The sequence below is a fragment of the Hyposmocoma kahamanoa genome, unplaced genomic scaffold (genome assembly GCF_003589595.1).
Source record: "Hyposmocoma kahamanoa isolate Upper Pololo Valley unplaced genomic scaffold, ASM358959v1 138, whole genome shotgun sequence".
NCBI classification, from domain to species: Eukaryota; Metazoa; Arthropoda; class Insecta; order Lepidoptera; family Cosmopterigidae; genus Hyposmocoma; species Hyposmocoma kahamanoa.
The window spans coordinates 6,870,553-6,894,947 of NW_020653492.1; the positions used below are offsets into that span (position 1 = coordinate 6,870,553).

The window sequence follows — 24,395 nt, forward strand, 5'->3', positions numbered from 1 at the left end:
TTTGCAGACATCCAGGATTAGATCTAAGAATTATTCTGCTGATTTTCAGCCCGCGGGCTTGTGCGTTCTCTATAACTCTATTGATCGTTTTATCCACTTGGTTTAGTTTAAATTACAGAGCGTCGTGTCACCCCTCCGCGTCACGTTTCTTCCGCGCGAGCAGTCGCCCAATTTGGCTTGCTTCGAATGCAGCTTTTTGTAAGTGTCCCCTTAACGCCAACCACATACTTTCTCCCACAAAACCACAAAGCTATCTACAAATAACTCATCGTCTATAACTACAATCGAAGGAATGCAGTCACGTTCTGTGTATTAGTAATCGATCGATAGCGTAATTTTCTATTTGTATCTTCGTAAGGTATTCTACAAGATGCCAGCGCATCAGGAGGTCCTTTATTACACTTAGTATAGTTTATTGTCGTCTTGTTCTGATGGGATTGTGAACCTGTATCACTATTTGCGCCATTCTTGCCAGCAGGTTTTACAAGACCCCCAGTAATCGGTTCTATTGATAAACGTGTACACCTTATTGGACATTGTAACTATGAAGTTTATTTAAATTTAGTTTCCACCCTTTTTGTTTAAATAAAATAGAGGATTTCATAATGTAATCTTTTTTCAAATGAATGTATGTACGTCCTCGTCCTACGCGCAAGTGGCAAAGCTCCCAGTTTCATTTCGTTTGGAAGGTACTCATAAATTCAAGACATTAGGATTCCTTACTGGTCAGAGTGGCGTGTAGCGCGTAGCTGCAGCGCGCGCTTCGCCGTCGCCGGATCCATTTCGTAGCGGAGACCGCGAGTCAGTGGCGCTCCGCCTGCCGACCAGACGCCACGTGCTCGCGCCGCGCGCGCGCGAACATATCGAACTCAAATACGATCGCAACTTTGACTACCTCTGCACCTCAACTAAATTCGTCCAGAATAAATTTCGTAGATTAGTTTCATTTCTGAGCACATTACTACTATAAATAACGTCGATAATGATGAGTTAACAACTTTTTCCAACGGTTTCTAAATTTCGATCTGGGGGAATAGAGGTTGATTTAACGTTAAAAGTGTCGGACCGTTCGGAGTCAATTGTGATTACAATGTATCGTTCCATTCATATAGAGTGGGTTTAGCGTGACATTAAAGTTGGACTGTTCCGATGGAAACGATGCTAGAAGCGTTCAGGCCGGTCTCATGAGGGTGAAGAACATGATATTGAAGATGGGCGGAAAGTCCCCTCCGGGCGCCAAAGTGGCTCCGGAGAGCCAGAGTCCTTTAAGGAAAGAAGAAAAAACAGATAATAAAAAAGAGAAGAAGACAAAATGGGAGAAATGCGAGCACCGCTGTCCGGGGGACCCGTGGGTGTACTGTGCAGTGTTGTGGTGTGCGTGTGCCATGAGCCTGATCTCGAGCGGGTACAGCTTGTACAAACAGCAAGCCCTGCAGGAGCGGCTGGCTCTGCTAGAAGAGCAGCACGTAGCGCTGCGCAGCGCTGTACTTGAGCCGCAGCAGCCACTGGTGGAGAGGCTGCGCCGCGAGGTGCTTGCTAGACCGCCGCCTACTTACTGGAGACCACGGCGGAGTATCAGGGACTACGGAGACTGCTTATGTCCACCAGGTGAGTAGCTAGCTTAGTTAGCTAACTTGTAGTTAAGAGTGCTTGATCAACATGTTTAGTAGTCATACAATGTTGATTAAAAGTCGGTCACTGTATGTACTTAAAGAAAAGTTGATTACGCCAAATCTATTTCAAATATGTAGATGATATTTGCAAAAGAAACATAAATATTGGCTTTTAATACGCCTCCAATCGAGCCAACAAATTTGCTTGTCTCGCAAACAGCCTCGGTTGCAGTGTTTACTTCATCTGTACCGCTGTCAATGTTAAACTGATCAACTTTTATCAATATTTGTCCAACGGTCAGATGAAAACATTCCGATTTCGGTATTTATTCGTGACGAGATTTCGCGTTGTCTTTTATTTCGAAACTTAATTCTTCGGTGTTCGATAGAGCGATGACAATCGTATTTCCAGTTGTTCGGTGCCTTTATTGTTTATTATTATGATGGTTTCATTAATGATACACGTATGCGACCACTGCAGACAGACCAGGGTGTATGATTAGATGAAAATAACATGGATGATAAATTATTCTATTCAGCCCAGGGCCAGTGTAACAACACAGGTATTATCATAATCCATCTATAAATTTGTATCATGTATCATTTACAACGGCGTAAATACGTTATGTAAAATGTTAAATTGTCATTGTTGTATTGTTGTACCTGCATTATTATTTCCTAATTCGATGGACGGATTTAAAAGGCCGTTGGAAATATTCAAATTCGATCTTTGTTTTAATTTCTTTTCAAAAGGATCGGCCATCTGTCGATTTTGAACCACTATGAATCTCGAAAAAGATTGGTGCTATAACTAGCACTTAAATTTCAAAGCGGTCCCAAGGGCCGATCAAAAAAGCTATTAATTTTTTTTTCGCACCGCCGCAATACGAAGTTAATCCCGAGTTGAAAGCTGTCAACTAACCCCGCGGTTATCTGTGGCGGGTGAGCGGGGCGGAGAGGACGGTGTGAGCGGGGCGCTGATCGAAAAAATGATAAACGGCGGATGGCGCGAATACGCGAGGGTGACACTTTTATTTAAGGGCTCAGTACCTCGTAGTTAACAGGAATAGATCACTTTACCTTTTAAGTCTCTCTATTTAAAGCTTTTTGAAAGGTTCACATAGAAAAGCTATTAATGCCTACGCTCAATGTAGAGGGTTTGTGTTATTTATGGGAACTGATTTATTGAAGGATTATTATCTCTGTAAACATGTATAGTTCTGAGAATACATTAATCTTGGACAGACTTTTTTGTTTTGCTAGTTTTAAAAGGAATTAGATATGTAAAATTAGGTTTCTTCGTGAGTTCTCCGTGTGTTGATCGGTAGTCGCTATTCGGTTAGCGATTAAAGCCGTGAATTAGAGGCAGGACCAATCAATAAAACAAACGAATGTGGGAACTGATCAGAGTGCCAATAAAATATAAACGTCCGACCGTCGGCGGCGGCGGCAGCGGCGGCGGCAGCGGCGGCGGGTAGTGCAGGCGATAAAACTGGCGCGTGCACATGGCACAACCCGCACGATTTGTTTGGGCTATATCAATCACCCTAACGTTGAATTTGTCGAACGGGCGTCACATTTCGCAAGCCATTGCATTTTTTTATAACGTTAAATTTTAATTGGTTAAACCATCTTGCGATGTATATTCAACAACACTCCGGTAACGTTGTTCGAAACACGCTCGTCAAGAATAGTGGATAGTTGTGAGCGACCATCGTTGGCTTTTAATGGACTCGTTGACTATGTTCGTCGCGTGGTTTTGATTGTTGACTTACTAACGTCACTGTGTTGATTTAGAAGACATAACGTTGTTGGAAATGAGTTACCTATTTTACCTGACTAACTGGTTTTGATACAAACTATAACCCTTGAGAAAATATACTTTGTTCGTCGCACAATAAATAGCACCCTGCATGGAACAATGGCATAAGTAGAGATACGTCAAAAATTTCAAAGGAGATATGTCAAAAAACAGGACGCATTGCAGGATTGCAGGATGGCTTGCACGCTGCGATTACATTCATAATCCTGTATTACGCGGCTGATGGCCAGGCGGACTGCAATGCAGGATAATGAATGCCCCCTTTAAATGGTTGATAACATAAAGGTGTATACAGAGTGTAATCGTTAGGTGTGCCTAGGCATTATTCGGTAAATATAAGAAATATCAAAAAGTATTAAACTAATAATGAGTAAAATGACATCAATAACTTTTTAGAATAAAACAGGAAATATCCAAAATATTAACATTCAACGATTCTATATCATTTAATGTTACATTCGTAAAGACGCTTTAGTTGGCTACTTTAAGAAGTAACAATAAGTTTACAGATAACGAAACTGCTACAAATAAAGTAATAAAACTCTTAATTCAATAAAAATAAAGTGATTTCGATTTTTAAGTAAGTAAAAACCTTTGAGTCCGTTCGTTATGCCCCCGTGGTGTATGCCCCCGATTTGAGTTAAGTACGATAAATATAATTCAAAGCTATTTTCCAGTACTAAAATGCTTTTATAAAAACAAAAAATAAATGAAAAGGTATGTAATACTCGTATACAAAAATAATTTGATTAATATAAAAAACTTTTTGTACACTTGATCAAATAAGTGCCAGTCACAATTATTTAATTCCTTTATTTATACAGTAACAACAAGACAACATCAAAATAGTTGTTTTTTTTACATTGATAATCGACTAATGTAAATAACAATTCAAGCAAAAATGCATAAGTATATGCATATCAGTTTTAACAAAATTATAACTATTACAAGTATACAAATTGACTTACATACTTATTACGAAATTAGAAAAAAAACTTTTCATACTAACAATCGTTGAACAGGCAAAATCGTCTTCTTTTTACTTAAAGTACCTTCTCACTTCTCATGCTCTTAAAGTTCGTATTTTTGCTGGGTGTAGGCTGCATAAAATAGGATTTTATGCCTAGTCCATAAAATAGGATTTTATGCTCTAGTGCATAAAATAAAAAAACCATTACATTAAATATGTCTAATTGTTGTAATTTTACATTCAATTTTAATCAAATAATCGTTTATTTGTAATGTTGCTGTTTAATTTCCTCGCAATCGAAGTGAAAAGCAGAGTGTATAACTCGTTCATAAAACCCATATTACCCTCGACTTAAGGATATACTCATCTCGGGTAAAAAGACACGTTTTATGCACTTGTTGTACAATCTACTATATAATGAAGGATACAAATGCACGGATTTTTTCTAAAACACGTAATAACACACGTGCACATTATGAGTAAATTATATTAAATTCAGAAACATTTTAGTTATTAAGAATACTTAATGCAAATAGACTAGATATGTAGTTCCAAAATTTATTAAAATCGGGGGCATAACAAACCGGGCGCATAACGAACGGACCCAACATTTTGTATTCAAAGCAGTTTTTCGAAACTAAAGCCTCTGTACGAATGTCATATTATATGTATGGGAACATTTAACTTAAAAATTTTGGATATTTCTAGTATTGTTTTTAATTGATATCTTTTTATTCACTAAGTAACGTACTATCAATATAAGTTCAAAGTTAAGGAATAATCGCCCGGGTACACTTCACGATTACATCCTATATAGATAGATGAAAGTCTGGATAGGAGGCTGGAAGCGCCGGCTCTAATTACTGCAGCTTTTTGTCGAGGCCGACGGCGACGGCGGCGCGCGGCGGTAGATGTGGCGTGCCGTAATCCTTTCAGTCGCGTGTCTATTGTTTAAAATTCCCGAGGAGGGTCGTGTGACAACTTGTATGCGTATACTTCTCGGCTGAAGAACGTTCAAGTGTTACTCCTAAATCTTTAGAGTATCGAAGTGTAGTGAGAAAACAATTAAATCTTGGATTTAAAACAGCTGCGAGGGAATTCGTAAAATACAGGAAACTGAATTAAGGTGACAACACAAAGCTCGGGAAGTAAGAATTAATTAGCGATCGACTGTTTTTGTTTCGAGGGATTCGTGCCAATTCAAATCCGATGTATTGTAAACGGAATTCGTACCTACGAGTTAAATGCAATATTATAACCAAAATATCCGTTCACTTGAGAAGAAGTGTAATTCCCCGGCACGTTCAATAAACAAAGTTGTTCGAGTGAAGACGCCCTAAACAAGTATTTGCGAAGTGAAATGATTTAGCGAAGTTTATTTCAGTTTCTCCTCTATCTGAGACTCGCACGCGAGCGAGGGCAAAACTAGTGGCTGACACTCCGGATGTTTAATCAAAAGTACGGGAAGTTAACGGCTTGCGAAACCTTTGTACCAAAACCGGCGGTGTATTTATAATTGAGTTTGGCGAAACACCGATTTATCGCTCAAAACTACGGAACTGCAACTCGGCCGACCTTCGAAAACTTTTGAGGTCAGTCTCTGGTGGACGATCGTGAACTGCTTTCAAGCTGTGGATAGCACGGCTCCCTCCCACTTGCCCATTTCAACGATAGTGCTGTAGACTGTCCCAGGATATATTGTACAATCATTTATTGTACAATCCGAAACTAATTGCACTCTGATACTTAATCGACGGATCGTTGTATCTCAGGACTTCAAGAATCACGATTGTTCATTTCCACCTACTACGTCTGGTACATATGCGTACGCACGTTGTGCACCTACTTGGAAACATAGAGTAAGGTTGCTACTATTCGACCATTTCATTTTGAACAAGCCTAAATTGTAAATCACACAACGTAAACAGATAAATATTCGAAGTTTAAAAAAGGTCTTAAATTCTTGTACTCGTAGATGTTGCTACAGGCTTCTTTTTATTAAGCATTGTTCTACAAAACGGAAAAATAAAAACATGTGACGATTGCCTTCTTTGAACCCCCGTCACATTAATTGGACCCCTCAGTTGCCATCAAATTAACGAAAATAAAATGTAATGTTAATTTCTTTAAGTCAGCCTTCATTATTAATAATAATAAGCGCAAAGCTCAAATGGGACTATTCGAGCAAACAAATCTGAATTAAGTAAAAAATATCTATGATAAGATATTTGACAATAACGTTTATAACTGGCTGCGATTGCGATATCAAATCTCAGTTTATCTAATGAAACTATAAGAAAAATACGAACAATCTCGTACAAAGGAACATATGTTTATTTAACTAAATAAAGCTCTGAACAACCATATTCTTTGAGATCAGCTATAACCATAATCGTAACAACCGTACTTAGCCAATTAATTGCTGGCTAACTTGCCTGAAAAGTTGGACACAAGGAGTACCATAACATTTTTCATTAAAACTATCATAAGACATATGAACTGAAAAATATTATTCGTGATATATTATTATTTAGATTTATAATTTGCTTCTCGTTTTTAGTATTTACATTTCTATCATCAAATCTTCGTTTTAAGGTAGCTTCGGGCACTCCGTACATTTTGCTTGCCTCATTCAAGTCCACTTCTTCTTTACCTAAAGCTTGTCACTGCTTACTTCTTCATAATATTGTCTTCTTTGTGCCATGCTAAAACATATAAAATATAAATGAAAATAAGTTTAAAGAAGTTTCCATGATTGGACCGGTCCAACCAAAGACCTTACCACTGGTACATTGATGGCAATTTGGCGCTTTCTGACCAACATGCTATTTACAAAAATTTATGATATGTTACATTAAATATTATTTAATAATTTGACACCTCCGATAATACAGAAACATTATTGAAAATAAATTACAATAAAAACCCTTACAGAAATGTACTTACGTGGTAAAATATGTCACGTGAATTTTCTAACAGGAGCGCGAGAAACACAATGACGAACATCTCTCCTCAACGAAGCCTGAGACAGTCCTGGCGCGAAAGGGGTCGGGTGGGGGGATATAGAGCTACTGGTCCGAATCAACGTACAGTAACTTTAACTGCCTCCGTGACCGAACGGTTACCATGCCGGACTGCCACGCAGAGGTTCCAGGTTAGATTCCCGGGCCGGGAGAAATGTTTGTATAGCTTACATTTATTTCTCTCGTGAGTTTGGGTGTAATTTGTGGTTGTCTATGTGTGTGTCCATGGCACCCGCGACACAGGGTTTCCCTAGTGCGGGGCTATGTTGAGTGTGTGCGTTATTTAATTTCAAAAAACGAATAGTTGACGAGATTTTGAAGTGGTTCAATCAAAGCGCTGGTCCATTGATCGCAACCTTACCCTACATACATTTCGCAAAATCCACATTGTCGTCATCAATCTTGCAAAAGTCGCGTTAATTAATTGAAAATTCTCATGTCCCCAATTTTGAATTCCAGAAAGGTGTTCGTCAAGTAAACCTTATTAATGCTATTTGAGCAGGAACTCTGTGTTTGGACGGTTGAAAGCCTTCAAAGGTGGCAGGTCAAACGCGCTCTAATTGAATGTTTGCGATCAATAGAGACGTCGTCCCGTGATTTACATGCAAATTTATCAAAAAACGCACGATATTAAACCTTATTTATTGACAGTAACGAAGTGAAATCGATTGTACTCCAAAGGCAGAAAAATTGGATAAAAAGAAAAAGATCGAGTAAATTGTGAGCCGCTTTTTGGTAAACCTCCTTTTGAGTTTAATTGAAGAACGTTCAAGGAACCGCTGTTTCATTCCGTTCAGTGACATTAATTCGAGATTTATTCCGCGAGAAAGATCCCCGGAAAATGTGTAATTTGATAAGCGTAATGCGTTTTCTATCTTTTTAGCCTACATGTCCTACACTTCTTAACCTTATATTTATACAAAACTTTGTACTAGACGCTAATATATACTTTTCAATGCATGTAGGTAGCAATAAAGTATAAAAACATTTACTCTATTCCCAGCATATGTAATTTCTACTTCAACAGCGTGTTCAAGAATAGTCTCCCCGGAGTTATCGGAACTCAATCAATGGCAATGGACCGTTAGTGAAATGAAACGCGTTGACAGAACAAATGAAGACGATTCATTAGCCGCAGCGCAGTGCCGGATCGAACCCGGGACTGGCAACGCACTGTCCCGGAGGGATCTTGCGCGCCGTTTGCCCTAAGTTATGCTCGCTACGGTCGGCCTCTGTGGTCGGGATTTGAAGGCAGGAGAGCCAAGCGTGGATTTAATTCTGTTTCTGATTAAACACGTTAAGTTTGTTTAATAAATACTCATTTCTGTTAAAAAGCAATCACAAAATGTAAAAAGTGAAATATTCGATGATGTAAAAAAAGAACAACTTAGTCTAAGCTATAGCGTGGATCTCCACGTTTTTGACGCCTGTGACGAAAGAAACAGACGAAAGTATTGCTGGTCTAATTTTAATACGTTGTCATATTTGTACCATAAAATTACTAAAGTATCGATGAGAAGTCGCCGCATCTCGCTCCTTGCGAGACGACCATTCGAATCTTGCGACGAAAACGGCGGCGGGGCTAATTGATTCCTCCGAACTTGCCCGCGCCCGCGCCGCCTAATTGAAATCACCCTCCAGCACGAGAATAGTTTTCCGCTGCTATTATATTACCATGTCAGAATACCTACTTCAAGGCACTATGCAGTGCATTCAACAGCTAGAAATAAAATGCAACCCGCAGCTTATATTATTCCCAGTAAAGTTAGAACAAATTACTTTTCTTTCCAACTTTCTTTTCTTCGTCTATAAAAAAGGCAGAAAGATCTGAAAATACCTCAGTGAAGGGTTACTTTTACTGTATTTAGTATAATATAAGCAATGGTGCCAACTCTGAATATTGTCTTTGGTACGCTTTTATTTTAATAAAAATATAATCTTATTCCATTCTATATATTTACTTTTCATAATTTAAGTTTCCAAGTAAATGCCAATAACCATTTCGTGTTTGCCACCTGGTAGCCAATTTAAGCCACCCATCGCCAGCTCAATAAAATCTCAACGAGCACTCAACTGGATGACTTTACAAACAAATATTTCAAAGGTGTTCGGAAAGGGAAGACAATTAGAAAGTCCCGTGAGTACTGTTGACTCAATCAATTCCCTGTTTTTAAGACGCTAGTCGCGCCGTGGCCAGGGCTCCGCCGTGGGCGGTGACTGACGCCCTGGCAACAAAAGCTTGTGGTTAATTAACAGAATGTATTACGATACGATGTATTGTTTTTGTAATCTACTAGTCGACGAAAACATCTTTGTATTCCCGCCGTAATTAAATGGCGTATGTGTAAAATGTCATTTTCGAGTCTCTTGGCGTGTTTGCTTAATTTCAGTCGCTCCAAATTGCATTTATTTCTAGCGTAGATTTATTTTAATAGCTTTATAACACTTACCATTAAATCAGTGATTAAAATTACTAAGTAACGTATAAATATATTCTGGCATTTTTTCTTTCACAAGTACTCAGCTGTATTTCATGACCAAAGGTTGAGTTGATAAAGTCATTAGAGCCAACGATGTCCATATATCGCGTTGACTTATACAAGTCTCCGACCAGAAACTTGTTGCCTCGCCTCTTTAAAGACGTGTTTAATCTTTCAATCTCCCGCTTTTTGGGTTTTGTAAATTTACTCAGCCTCTCTAAATGCATCGATCAATGTCGTTAGATGCCTTTTTACCGTTCACAGATTTTTGTTCATCATTTCTGACACCTTCAAATTTACAAACATCAAATATGGTGATGACTCCATCAAAAACTTGACTTCAATTGACACCAAAATCTTAGAAATATTTTCGTCCTAGTGACTTTGCTATGTGGAAGTGGCAGTGGGCGGGGCACATACCTAGGAGAACCGATGGCCGTTGGGGCGGAAAGGTTCTTCAATGGCGACCGCGCACCGTATGACGCTCAGTGGGTAAGCCCCCCACCAGGTGGACCGACGATCTGGCAAAGGTCGCGGGAAGCCGATGGATGCGGGCAGCGCAGGACCGATCGTCGTGGAGATCGTTGGGGGAGGCCTATGCTCAGCAGTAGGCGTCGTATGGTTGAATGATGATGATGATGACTTTGCTATAACGAATGTCTGTGAAACACAGACTTTTTAATATTTAAGTAATCAATTTTTATAGAATTTTACCGTTCATAAATTTTACTGTCTCTATTTTTTATTGCAAGGGATGTTTATTGACATACAGTTAATGATCCGTAAAGTTTACTTTAAAATTTCAACACTATGATTACTATGGCAACTTGAGCAGCAACAAAGTTAATATGTTCAATTAACGTAAACATAAATAACCTAAGTATCGTCTTCACTATGTCTTGAAAATGTTTACGAATTCTATTTCCTAACGAAGCACTTCTGTGGAGTGTTTTCTTTAACCCTGACAATTTTAAGAGTATTTTTACGTTTGCTCCTGGTCAGAAACAATGAAAGTATTCGATACTTTTGCGTTTAGTCTCATATCTTCCATCCATGTTGGGTTCAGCATGCCCCTTACCGATTCCCGCTTCATCTCGTGGCGAAGGCCTAATAGAGCGGTTTTTATTTTTATTGCCGCTTTACGACCGCATTTACTACGGGCAAACGTGATAATTGAACCATTGCCCGCTAACCTATATTTAGGACTGTCATTGTTTATTTAACAGCTTTTACATAAATAAACTTTATACATCTTAAAATTTAAACTACTTCTGATTTTTTTTTCTTTCTGAAAAGTTATTTCTTTCCTGATTCACTTGGATTGTTCAGTTTTATTAAGTATTTCTTTAATTCATATAAAATAGGAAACTGTATTACAACTGCAAGAAGCTGTAATCGAAGTTACTCGGTTAATGAACCCATTTCTAGGTATTTTGCATCTAGAGCTACCCATAACGAAAACGGCGGTCGATTATCTAGTCGGACTAAATAAATTATAGTTCTTTCCGGCCCTTAATATCCAAGCATAATCCCCAGATTCATAATGTTATTAAACGTAATCTGCATTAACTCAGCTGAAACAGCGGAATTAGACTAGAAATAGATGAGGTTCAAGTGTACTCCGATATAGATCCTATTACAGATTACCGAGGATTGAAAGGCTGTTGCATAGTAAGTGGCAGATACGATTATGTGGGTGTTATATTTAATAAACGTCTGCCTGACAGCAGACTCGCATTGCATTGTATTGTTAAGAGCGTTCCCACATATTTCGCAAACCGGATTAAACTGGTCGCGATACCAAACGTAAAGTTTTGTTTATTCGAATGTTCCACTATTTGGTCAGCGACAACGGCTCCTAATGGGTCCCAGACAATGACCCCACTGAATCACGCCCTTCGAAAAAAGCTAAGCCTCGGGGTGCGCTTCCCTCTCCCCGGCCCACTCACCCTGTAGGTACCGGACGAAACAACCCTTTGTGTGTCGAGGGTGTTTGTCTTTGATTATAAAATTGTGTCATTGGTTTATCGTTTTGAAATAGACACTGCTTTGAAGCGTGTTAATGTGTTTAAAAGGGAAGTTGTTTTGGTGAACGTTCAGTCATCAGTGCGATGTTTATGTCTCCTGTTCGGAAGGATAACATTGGAACTGTCACAGGTCGACTTAACGTTTGTTATATTATCGCACTCTATACAAAGTTCGCCATTGGCCGCGGCCGCGGCGCTGCCGCTGTGAACTACAAGACATAAGTTATTAGAGGAGAGTGAAGGTCAAAAACTAAATTTAAATTATTAAAAAAATATATGAAAAATTCTTAATTCGATGGGTTGTAAAAATAGTATGTTTTAATAGATATACAATATTATCCTGCAATTAAATTCTACTTCTTTGAATTATTTCATTGATTTAGATAAATTGTACTGAAACTACGAATCTTGTCAATCCCATTTGCTCTGCGTGCTGCCTCGCCTCATTGCGCAACCTGTCCTGCAGCTGTGTTATTGTTGCCGCCTCAATGCGTTCAACGAATGCGCAATGCACGATCCCAATTTACATTATAAAACATTTCTTCGTGTATTTTACATTATAACACACTCGTCCGTTGTATTTCAATGTAACAAACTTTTGTTAATGTCATCGCGAGTGTGTGATGCCCTCCGTTTTATACGATGTTGACTGATATAATACATGTTTGTTGTCTTTTGTATTTCACTCTCTTGCCTGTGGTAAAACATGCGTCCCTTTTGTTTTTCTACACAACTTTAAACTAAATTACTGTTTTTGTTACGTTTCGAAAATGCAGTATAAAATACTTTACGATTAATGCTGACGTTGATTACGCTACTTACACATTTTCAATTAGAACAAACGGTAACAAACGCTAGACAAGAAAATTTCCATTTGTAAAATTTTTTAACATGTATATTTCAAGAATGGCCTTTTTACTTAACAATAGTAATGGTATAGCTTATAATAGTTTCATCGCATGAAAACCAAGAACAATAGCTATTGCAAGTACTTACGATTGCAAACGTAACGACATTCAAGTTTAATTTCAAGTTTAATGCCGTATGATGTTTCAATAGTTTTCGCGGCTGAGGCGGGTTGGTTCCACTGCACTATCGCAGTCAATAAACTTACTATGTTTGAACTATTCTTGCTTGGACTATTATCACGTCCTACTTTTGTCGCATCTAATTTTGTTACTTCTACTGTTTACGCGGGTGGTATAAATTTTGTTGTCGACGCATGCAATTTCGATTATATAAAATGTTTACGTCATATCATACAGTACTACGTCTAAAATTTTACTGCATCGTTGCCACTTGTTAATTTTTTCCTCCTGAGTCCTGAGTTAATGCCAAGACGTAGTAAAACGGTTTCTTTTAATTATCTGCCTACGTTTAACAGCGAACTATCAATTGCTCTTATTTTACTGCGAACAAGACTCTTGCATTTCACCTCATCGCCATTCAGGGCCAGCTCTGTTTCGATTCCAACTTCTTTAATGAGTTTTCTGTTTTGTTCTGCTGCGAGTTATTTAGCCAGCCTTCTTTTCGCCAGCCTTCCTTACGAAAGAGCTGGAATAATATTTTATATAACAATAACAATTATTGACTAAACTTATAAATGCATTTCAGAGCATCTTCTTATTAAAATGTTGTTGTTTTTTGTTAAACAAACCTCACGCGTGCGTCACACTTGTAGCTCAGTATCATCATCAACCCATTTATATATCCCACTGGGCACGTGTCGCCTTTCAGCCGAAGGCTTAGGCCGTAGTCCGCCACGCTGGCCCAATGCGGGTTGGGGTTTTCACACTTTTTCCGAGGGTTGTGAACCTCCTTCAACGTGCAGATTTCATCACGATGTTTCCTTCACCGAGAAGCTCATGATAAACTTCAAATTACATTTCGCACATAAATTCCGATAAACTCAGAGGTGCGAGCCCGGATTCGAACCCACGACCCTCTGCTTGAGAGGCAGTAGGTCATCCCATTAGGCTACCATGGCTTTTTGTAGCTCAGTGTATGACGACGTAAATAAAGTAAACGTCTTTATGAAAAAAAAGTATTTATTTACGTCTTTACTTATTCATTTCAAAAATTCGTGCACCACTTGCACATGAACATTTTGAACTCAGCCAAGTTTTTAAAATTTACTTATCGTAATATAATATTTTATTATATTATATTATATTACTATATTATATACGTAATATTATATTACTTATCGTAGTATAATATTACTTATCGGCGTTAGGTTTTAGTCGCTGATTATTTAGTTATTAATTAGCCATGGGTTTAGTGCCGTGTCTGACTTTTAACTGCTGTATAACAAAGATAATAATTAGGTTTGATCATAACTATAACGAATAACCTCGAAAATCTTAAAAAATATTTAACACAAAAATAAAACGAAAAAACGGTTTGAAAACTAGTCTACATTTATGTATATTCGTATTGGACTATATTTTTTCCCCCTTTTATGGGAAGCATAAATTAAAGCCGAAAATAAAGCCGGTTTGAGAGGCAACGCCGACGCGACGCCGAAACTGCGGCCGCAGTACATTCAGCGAACAATCGCGTAGGCACATTAGTGTCTGCCCCGGACGCGCATTGTGGCCGACTTTACTCCATACGCTGCAATATACCAAGTACAGTGTGTTTTGAAAAACTGTCACGAAATTTAATTTCTAAATTAAATTATCTCTTGTATGGTTGAGCAGCAGAGATAAAATAATTGTACTAAAATAATAATGCTGTCATCTTTTAAAAAATAATGAACCTATGCGTATACAGGCCTGCCTTATATATGTACTTGAACGACCTCTCTCGACATAGAAGACATACTAGGTTTATTGTATAAAATTCAAATAAAATCAACGATACGCTAAGGAAAACATTAATAATACAGATGTACATACAACCTGTGTCATCTTACTGAAAGCACTTTCTACGACCGGTAGTGGGCACAAAAGCGTTGCTTTTTGTCCGCGGTGATAAATATCCCGCACACGGCTTACTGTCGGATTCCTATTCGACGTTGCTGCTCCGTGACTGCTCCAGCCGCTGCTGCGCACGCTAAATTCATTTGCTTCTTAGCTACCACTTTTACTGTCTACTTACACTGCATTTTGTGTACTGATTTATCGTTATTTGAGTTTAAGATTCTTTTCGTATCTTTATTTGTGGTTCTACATTATTTTTATAACAAGAGCAGCTTCTTCAAACTATGGGAGTTAATGTGCTTTTATCAATACCTTTGGGGCTCGCTAGGGTCCCCTGTTTGGGGAAAACAAGCAACCTCTCTGAGTAGCTTACAATTTCTATAAACGTGAGTACTTTATAGTGGAATAATATTATCAAAATCAAAACGTAGTTTAAATATTTCACCCCTCGTTAACAGTATTAAAATCTCATTTCTGAAGGGTTCGCGTACAGTCATAATTATAAGCGCTATAGTTAACGTTTCTAATTTCGCGCTGGCTCGTGTTTCGCGACAGATGCTTGTTTGCAATACTTATTTTCCCGCGTTTTGTTTGTCCACCAAAACGTTAACGCCTTCGAGATTTTCAATTTAATAACTTGTCTCAATTTCGTCTTTTTCGAGGACTGTTTATTTTTCTTAACGCCCTTTTCTTGTGATATCCGTCAAGAGTCACAAACTTTGTGGATTTTTTCTTTTCTGGATTTTTTAAAGTTTCACGATTTCCGATGGATTCCCTTATGACAAAGTTTGATTTTTGTATACCTTGGATACTATAACCACACAAGGCTCTTTCTGTAGCGAGAGGTGTAATTTTTTAGTTATCCCAGCAGCCCGTGATAGATTTTAGTGGCAGTTAAAGCAGATAATTTATCGCTCGTAAAGTTATCGCTCGCGAGTTTCTCATTTACGGTTTGGAAAGTGTACGCCGGTAATGGACGCGAGTCGACGGACCAGTCTTACACTCGTGTCAATGAATTTATGATACTGTCTGCTCATAGTCTTAATTTTGGACCACATCTCGATCCACAGTACATAGTAAAAAAGACACCGTGATAGTACATCTCTGAAGCTCTTTCTTACCGTGTGGATACGATTACTTAAATTAGTCGACCGGCCTTTTAATCAGGTATCTCCATTGACTTACAAATAAATAAACGACGGGTCTAATACAAAAACCACGAAAAAACTGTTCCAAGTCAACCTATTTAAACGTACTGACATGTAAAGGAATATGAAAAAGCTAATACGTTGAATTTAAATTGTAATGTCATCGCAGTACTGTCTAATTTTGCTTGCTTCGCTGTCAGTCGAACAAACGAAGACTAAAGCGTGAATGACGCTCTATATACGATTTTAACGCCCTACAAGTTCGGACACTTTTTAGCGCGGACCCGACGTCCATATAATTGTAAGTCAATGGGTATCTCTTATAAGCATTTAGTCACGGCTGACAATACGGACCTGGTTATTTTGCTGTACTATGCTTTGGAATATAACTTTCTGCAAAGGTGACTTGTAAACGGTGCTCATCGAGCGAATGATGACGACTTCGGCCAACGACCAAGTGTAAGTGTATAGATCGGTTGTCGCATCGGGGAACGTAATTGTACAACCGCCTATTGCTGCCATAATGTAATTTCCATAAAAACTCTACTAAAGTAGAGAAATCATTAGGTGTGATTTGTGACATCTAAATTTTTTTCTCTAATTACCCATGTATGTATGTAGTTTCTTCACAAGTACGTTTGAGGCAAGGAGAGCAACATACGGCTCCCTACTGCTGCCCACGGGGGGTGGGACATGTTTACGGGTTCTGCAGATCTTATTGCTGCGGAACCCTTCCGCGACGCACCGCCATATGGACGTAATCGCTTTTTCAGATAACACGCCTTTTGTTTGCGTGGGTCACATATTAATGGCTCGAAATATTACATTTTCCTATATTATATAATATGGCGTTTTCCGCCAACAACTTCTTGCTGTTGTGTTTCTGCAAAGACATTTCATATAATTTGAACTATGTTTTCCTATAGGCGCGTGTGGTTGTAGCACATGTTATGACCTCAAACGTGCTGTTATTACGTATGGGTTCGCTACGAAGAACTAACGATCGACTTGCCTCAATTGCCGTAATTGACGACTTGGTGTTGATATAAATTTTTTTTTACGCTAATTTTTCGTTTGCCCTTACATGAGCATCTACAAAACCCTTGTACTACATTTTTTTATTGTACAAGAACCATTTGTTGATTATCCGCCCTTCATGTGGTCGCACTTCATCTTCCCAGGAACACTATTACATAACTATCACACCAATATCTTAATACTAAAATAATGTGAAAAACTCAGAGCAACAAGGAACTCCCAAAATATCTTCTCAAAAGCGCTCGGCTCATAAAATTTCAATATCCGTTTAGACGGCGACGCTTTAATGTTGAGTAAATTTGTCTCCCTGCTAGCGATGGCGGCTGATTGAGTTAGACTCGAGCTCAAGACGGTGATTCCGAGCCGACGCCTGTCGAGGCAGGTCCCGCGATTGTGGTGGTGACGCGATTCCGATTCTCGCGATAACAATCTACAACTTGACACCCGAAAGATGTCGCCCCGGATTACAATAGAAACTTCTTTAAAGCCCTAGCTGAAGGAAGATTTCGATCGACCTGTGGATGACGCCATTCACAGGCACTGCAGATATGTATCTGAATTTCACAATTAACTTACAAAAAATGTTTGCGAAATCTATACAGAGCAAGATTTATGAGCAATTTTGTGGTTGTAAATTGAGATCGGATTACCGCAGCTCATTATGAGGGTAAATTAGGTGCAGTCTGGGCCCAACAACGTTACTGCCAACGTTATTCTTTATGACCAGTAATATAACCAGGGACATTGCCGCAGAAGTCAAATTCCTATGGCGTAGTAATTCATTAAACGGCACCGCGTCGTCGGGGCTTGCTTCAGAGGGAAGTGGTTAATTCGGTGCAGTAACATGCCGTTAATATCCACACCAGGCACCTGTCACACGTGGGGCCGACGCGAGACAGAGTTGCAGGGTGAGAAGAGGTGTGACATTTTCACATCATTTCCAGTATACTAATTTCCGTCACACATATATACTTAACGGGAAGTGCGTATGTATTAGTCCTGGTGACCATGATAGACGTATTACATGTAATCTGTATAATGTTCAAAAACTTGTTTCAATTGTTTTTTTTGTCCGTAATTTACCTTAAAATCTATATAATTATGATCATTGTATCGCAACTTTACGGTGCCATGATTTCTTACAGTTTACTTCGTATCCGAATCATCCAGTTGAAGAATCTTGTTGTTTACGAGATCGACAGCCGGACGGCAGAGGTCACGCCACGCGAAACTTTTATCCGAATAATTTTCAGCCTCTTTGTATATAGTCCAGGTTTACATTACAAAACAAGGATTTTACTGTAACTTTTGTTATGTATTTTCGAAGACGATTTTAATACACTATATACCCTAGAAGCAAACACAGCAACTTTGTTGATTCGATGACACTGACCTCGTACCCGTTTCTACAAATTTTTACAAGTAATTTTCTAAAGTACCTAATTCTTAATCCACTACAACCTTATTTAAATAATATGACAAGGTTACGTGTATTGCAAAACTATTTATTAATTTACCTTAAGTGGATGAATACCATTTTTCCTTAATATGAACCACGCATGATCTCGCTGCAAGCTGTCGCAGGCCGCGTATCGACCCTTGCTTCTCCTTCATACTCGTTTACCCCCTCTTTGTTCTTAGATCTCAGTTACGGGCTCACGATCAAAAGTTTTATCAACCAACTCGATATACAAACTTCTGTACTACTTCTCGTTTTTCTGATACCTTAGTATTTATGGCACTGACTACGGTCAGCAAATTGTTGAATTTGTGTACTTAACTCTTAATTTTATTTACGACGATAATGCAAAGCAGGTCAGCTTCTCTCCAATGTATAGCGCATGATGTATCTATCGGTAGACGGACAGAACAAAGTAAGTCAATTATGAAAACTTACGCGGTTATCACACATTATAGTATAAAAGTAACGGGACTTACTCGCGTAGTGACGCGGTCGCGAACGTTGCGCTCAACCCCTGAAGAAGACCATCGATTATGGTCGAAACTAGTCGGACCGCTTCCGACTAAAATACTACGCGAGTAAGTCCCGTTACTTTTATACTATAATGTAAGTCAATTAGCAAGTCATTTTTGGTGATTGTATCAGTTGCGAATACCAGGCTGCACCTGTGTTTTTAAACCCAGGCGCAGCATTGTGTTTTCTTTTTTTGTGTGTTAAAAGTTTTTATGTGTGGAAATTATAAAATTGTTTCTAATTAACATTCTAATTTTACAAGCGTCAAAATAGAAGATATTCAAAAGGCACCGGTTAAAAGCACCTTTGCTATCACTTTATCCATTTTCCTCTCCATTGCAGGCCCGTTTTGATGCAATTTGCGAGTCCGCCCGGGCACGCGTGGCGGCGCCGGCGGCCGGCCGCTCGCGCTCGCCGAATTAGCGTCACATCTCTCTGTACACAATTTGCTTAACTGTTACCGTACCTTGCATTGCTAGGAACACCACTCCGTTGTTACGGCCTCAATTGGTTGCCGTCTTCTCGTAACTTTTATTTCCAACCACTTCATTTTGTTTCTCTTTTTACGTCTCTACAATCGCACCATAACCGACTTTTACGAATACTATTTTCTTCTCGACGTAAATGCTGTTCAGATAATACTTCCGTAATAATTCAACATCAGTCGTTGGATTATAATAAATTCTAGATTAACGCTTCCCCTTTTCGCCCGTGAATTCCCTCATAAGAGAGGCGTGAAATCTTTCCCATGTTAGGACACTTTTTCACCTCGGCCCATTCCGGGCAAACCCGTCCAGACTCCTTTGGCTGCACGCGTACTGTAGCCAGTGTTTGAGGGCGAGCGAGCGAAGCCGACACCTGTGTAATAGATTTAACACGGCTCCACGGCGCTCGCCAAACTAGACGCATTTCTCGTGCTGCTGCAACGTGTTAATTTCGGGCTCTTATTTTCTGCACGCCCTTGTCGGAGGTAAACATCACCTCTGGGGAATTTATGTAATGTGCTACAATGTTTTGGACGTCCGGGTCGAAACGTTCACAGTTGTGTTCTATAGGTGGTCACCAAAAACAAGTTATGAAAAAATAAACAAAAATTAATCTGCTAAAGAGGTTTTTATTCAGCAAGGTGGCGGCAATCTCATTTTCATAATAGTCGCTTGTCGGCAGCGGACTGGTGGCCGGAGTGAGGGGTCAGAGGGGGCGGGGTGTGGTAATTTTTCAGCGGATATCGCTCTAACGACACGACACGGGGCCGTGACGGTGCCGGCTGGCGCGCGGCCAGCACGCGCCACATCGCACCGCGGACAATTTGAAAATTGCACCATCCTTACCCTATTGTATTGCTGCCAACACTCTGAACACACCTCGCAAATTTACAAAATAAAACAGCAATGAATACAGTGTAACGAGTCAACTCGTCGTCGTCAGGGGATTACTCGAGCAGCGTCGCGTCGCGTTGATCGCAGCCGTGGATAGACTAAATTGAAACAATAGCCGCTAGACGTGGAGCAGACGCACGCCCACGTTGTCTGCCGTGACTCGTTTAGATTAGTATGACGCTAATCACAAATTTAGGCTTACATTCTCATGTTTTCGTATACATTATTGTTAAACAATAACAAATTGACGTTTGTGTGGAAATTGGAAATGAAACTATTATTTTTTCATACAAAGCGTTTTGGGCTCTTTCTCCCATTGTTGCTCAGATCTGAAAAAATAGTTTTATTTCCAATTTTTGCACAAACATCAATCGCTAAAACGAAAGAACTCGATGTTTGTACGAAAATATAGTAACAAACAACTTCACTAAAATTAAAAAAGTGTTGCGGTTTTTTTTCCTAATACGCAGGGAAACAGAGACGGCACAGGAAATTATCTGTTTATAAATCAATGAAGCATAGCTACTTCGCAAGTACAATATGATTTCTTGGTTTCATTCTTAATAAAACGATTATCCGGCCATTCACACTCGAATCTTTGCCCAACGAACAAAATGGATAGTGATGAGATTATTAACACGTCTCATTCAGATTCTGCGACTGACTTATGAAGTAGCAGTGTGATAATCGATCTTAGTTTCAGCACTTTACGTGTTTAATCTAAGAGATTTGGTAGTAGAATATACAGAATAGCAGTTCGTGTAGGTGCTCGTATTCTGACATATGTCATTTTTAGGCTTTTTTGTTTATGCTTTGAATGGGTACAGATATGTTGAAGGTGAAGACTGAAACGCCGTGCGGTAACAGCGTTCCTTAAATGCCTCGTTCATGTTTAGCGGAAAAAAAGCAAATACATTCAGTATGAAATGTAAAGTAAGTTCAGTGAAGCAACAAAGAAGCGTAAAAGCTTCTTAAAAGGCAAGCCGCGGAAGGCGACCTCACAATTGCGAGCAAATGACTTAAAATCACCGCTATAACAATAAATACTGTCGTATTATCCTCTCGCATGAATTTACGTCCCGACGTATTGTAGTACCGTCTCGTGCGGTGTCGACGGTTATAGAGCACAGAAGTCGAGATAAAATAATTTTTTACAATATAATATTACTGTGGACGTAATCGAAGCGAAGAAATGGCGGTTTAATATTTCCCTTAACTTTTCGCAATTGCGACGTTTATGACGACCGACTGAGGTAAAATCGGAAGTCTATTCCAGGTAGTCCTTGAGTGTTAGCCCACATTTAGGGTAGTGAAACATGGCTGTCTCGAACTTTTGCCATAAATCCTTTACAAATAATTTTAAGGGCATTTCTCCTAGAAGGGCTAAGTTCTTTGACTTCTGTGGTCGAATTTTTATTCTTAATTTCAGTAAAAACATTGAGCGGGAAGAAAAATAAGCTCAAAGTTACATAAAATTTCGTCAATTGGGCAACTAGATTCTTAACAGTATGACAAAAGACATTATTTTTGTATAAAATATTACGAAAAAGGCAATAAAAACATTCATTAACTTTACGTTAGTCATATTCGTAAATCATCAATCGTAAATCAAGCTTTAGCAACTAAAATTTATTCATAAATCGACCGGGACAAAGCAAACAAATTTGACCATATGACTACTAATTAAAATCAGTGTTGAGTTTGGCTGTTCAGCCTTTTTCAATCACATAAAATATTCCCGTATCCCTTTTTCAAAAAATTTTAGAACGTAATCTGTAGCACAAATGCAATCTTTTTTTTTGAAACTTTTTATCTATAAAACGAGGTAAATTCATGCCACTTCAAAATCTGTCTTTCCGCTTTTTCTTCGCATACCTCTGTCTATCTTTTTTTTAAACCGTTCATATATAATTAGATCGCTTTTTATCTTTGCTTTTCTAGCACGTTCCTTCATCTTCTTTATTTCCAAGTTTTCTTTTCTGTGTTGAGTTTCCTTGTTCATTTTCAGCGGGTAGCAAGAAGCAATGTAAAATTTTGAAAATCAATAATATTAAGCAAACATTTAAATAAAAAAACACATACAATTCTTGTTTTGCAAAGAAAATATGCTTGTGATGGCAGGTTTTTCCGACTTCGGTGCAAGCTTTTCTGAATTCGGTGGATTAAAATCCACCGAATCCAAGGTTCAGAAAATATATATTTTTTTGATATTACTTGTAAACGACAATGCTTGTACAACCAATACATTGTTAATATATTTTAGTCGTTACAACATGTTATAAAAAATATTACATAGAACCATAAAATTTAGTTTTTGAAATATCGTATACACCGAATTCAAAAATCAACCTGGACCAAATCCACCGAATCACGTATTTACACGCAAAAGTCCTAAAATCGGCAACAAATCATCGACCTGGTCTCTCCACTTGCAGAGGCGTGATGTACGAATAATACGAACGAATTGCAAGGCGTCTAAAATGTTTCACTTGTGATGTGTAGCGTGATTAGTAACTATCACCGAATTCCCGCGTAAACCTAGGACACGCAGCAACTTGGTATTGTGATAAAGCTATTAGCTGGTTTATTGTGAAATTTTGATTATAAGTACTTACGTCATCTAATTTATTATTCGCGAACCAAAGTCACGGGACACGCCACCGTTGTCAGGTTTTAGGCAGAATGAATACAGTTTGTTGCAGTCCAGAAGGTACGTGTATACCGTGGTTGTGGTAAAAACTTTAATATTTTCTTCCAAAACAGCTCAACTTGTCGTCAGTGAAGCGTGAGCATAATGCGAGTAGTGTGTGGTCCATCGCAGGCTGGTACTTAAAAAAGCGCCTTTATTATTGGGCTCGTGGGTATTCAATTTAGTGCCCCGGGATGATTAAAATGTTAATAGTTTCCAATGGCTCCGACGCAAGCGCCGCTGAGATACGCCGCCATGAATATTTAACAGCTATCACTTATGGACTAGTCATTAAAGCGCGCGGTTCGCAAGCTCGAGACCACAATTTAACAAATTATACGTATTGAAAAAAAACTTTTTTGTTAACTATAGATTGAACAGTAATGCGTCGCTAGAGTTTATGGTAAGGCTCCGCTGCGAACCGGGGCTTTCATAACGACTTTAATTAAACATTAAAGAATTCATTTCAAGTAATAATGGCTTAATTATAATTTTGTGGTCGATTGTAATTTATGTGCACAGTAGAGACACATGCTGCGGGCATTCCTCGTGTCGTTTTTTACTATAATTATTTCGTAATGACTGTTCGTGAAATGCTTCGCACATTTTATCAGGTGGAAACACAAGATGAGTTAAATAAAAGCGGAGAAATGTTTGAACCGACGCGGGAGCTTCTAAAACTCATTGTAATTACTTACCGCGTATCTGAAGCGGTGAAAATATCTGTTACATAATTGTACCTATTATGGTAATTGCCGTGATTCTTCTTCAGCCCGGCTACATTCGACACCCGGCCCCACTCACCGGATTGGTATGATAAAACCACAAGGTTCACCTCAGCTCCGATCAATCACGTGCCATCGACATATTTTGCGTTTAAACAAAAACTCCACATTAACAATGTAAAAGTAATGATTTATGAAATAGAGACTGTCATTTGATTTGAATGTAGGTAATTCCGCTCAATTAATATCCCACTGGGTCAGTGTTAACAAAACGAATAGAGTCTATCCGTTTGCGATATTGCGAGTTTGCGAGAATTTTAAATAATTTTAGTAGAATTTTTTGAAAAATGACTTTCTACTTCGTTGCAATCCATGTAATAAAAACGTCGAGTCCAATACGGAGTTACATACTTATTTCCAATCAATTCATTCCCCATTCAGTGGAGATATAATTGACTACAAAGTAACAAGCTTTGGGATAGGCCTCGATTCCTTTACGGACAGCTTTTACGAGTATTTCTCCGCAACGAGTTCTGTCTCTCGGCTCAGGGTCGTTTCGTGAGCACATTATTGGCTCGCTTG

General features: G+C 38.8%; 1 protein-coding gene across 1 annotated transcript in view; it reads left to right on the top strand.

The window, feature by feature from the left end:
* The first annotated feature begins 814 nt into the window (after positions 1 to 814).
* The window catches only part of LOC113240414 (collagen alpha chain CG42342), a 206,728-nt gene continuing 183,147 nt past the window's right edge, over positions 815 to 24,395 (top strand). Inside the window, exon 1 of the mRNA XM_026477704.1 lies at positions 815 to 1,608. Coding sequence (XP_026333489.1) covers positions 1,185 to 1,608 — 424 coding nt within the window. The 5' untranslated portion in view covers positions 815 to 1,184. The remainder of the gene's footprint in view (positions 1,609 to 24,395) is intronic.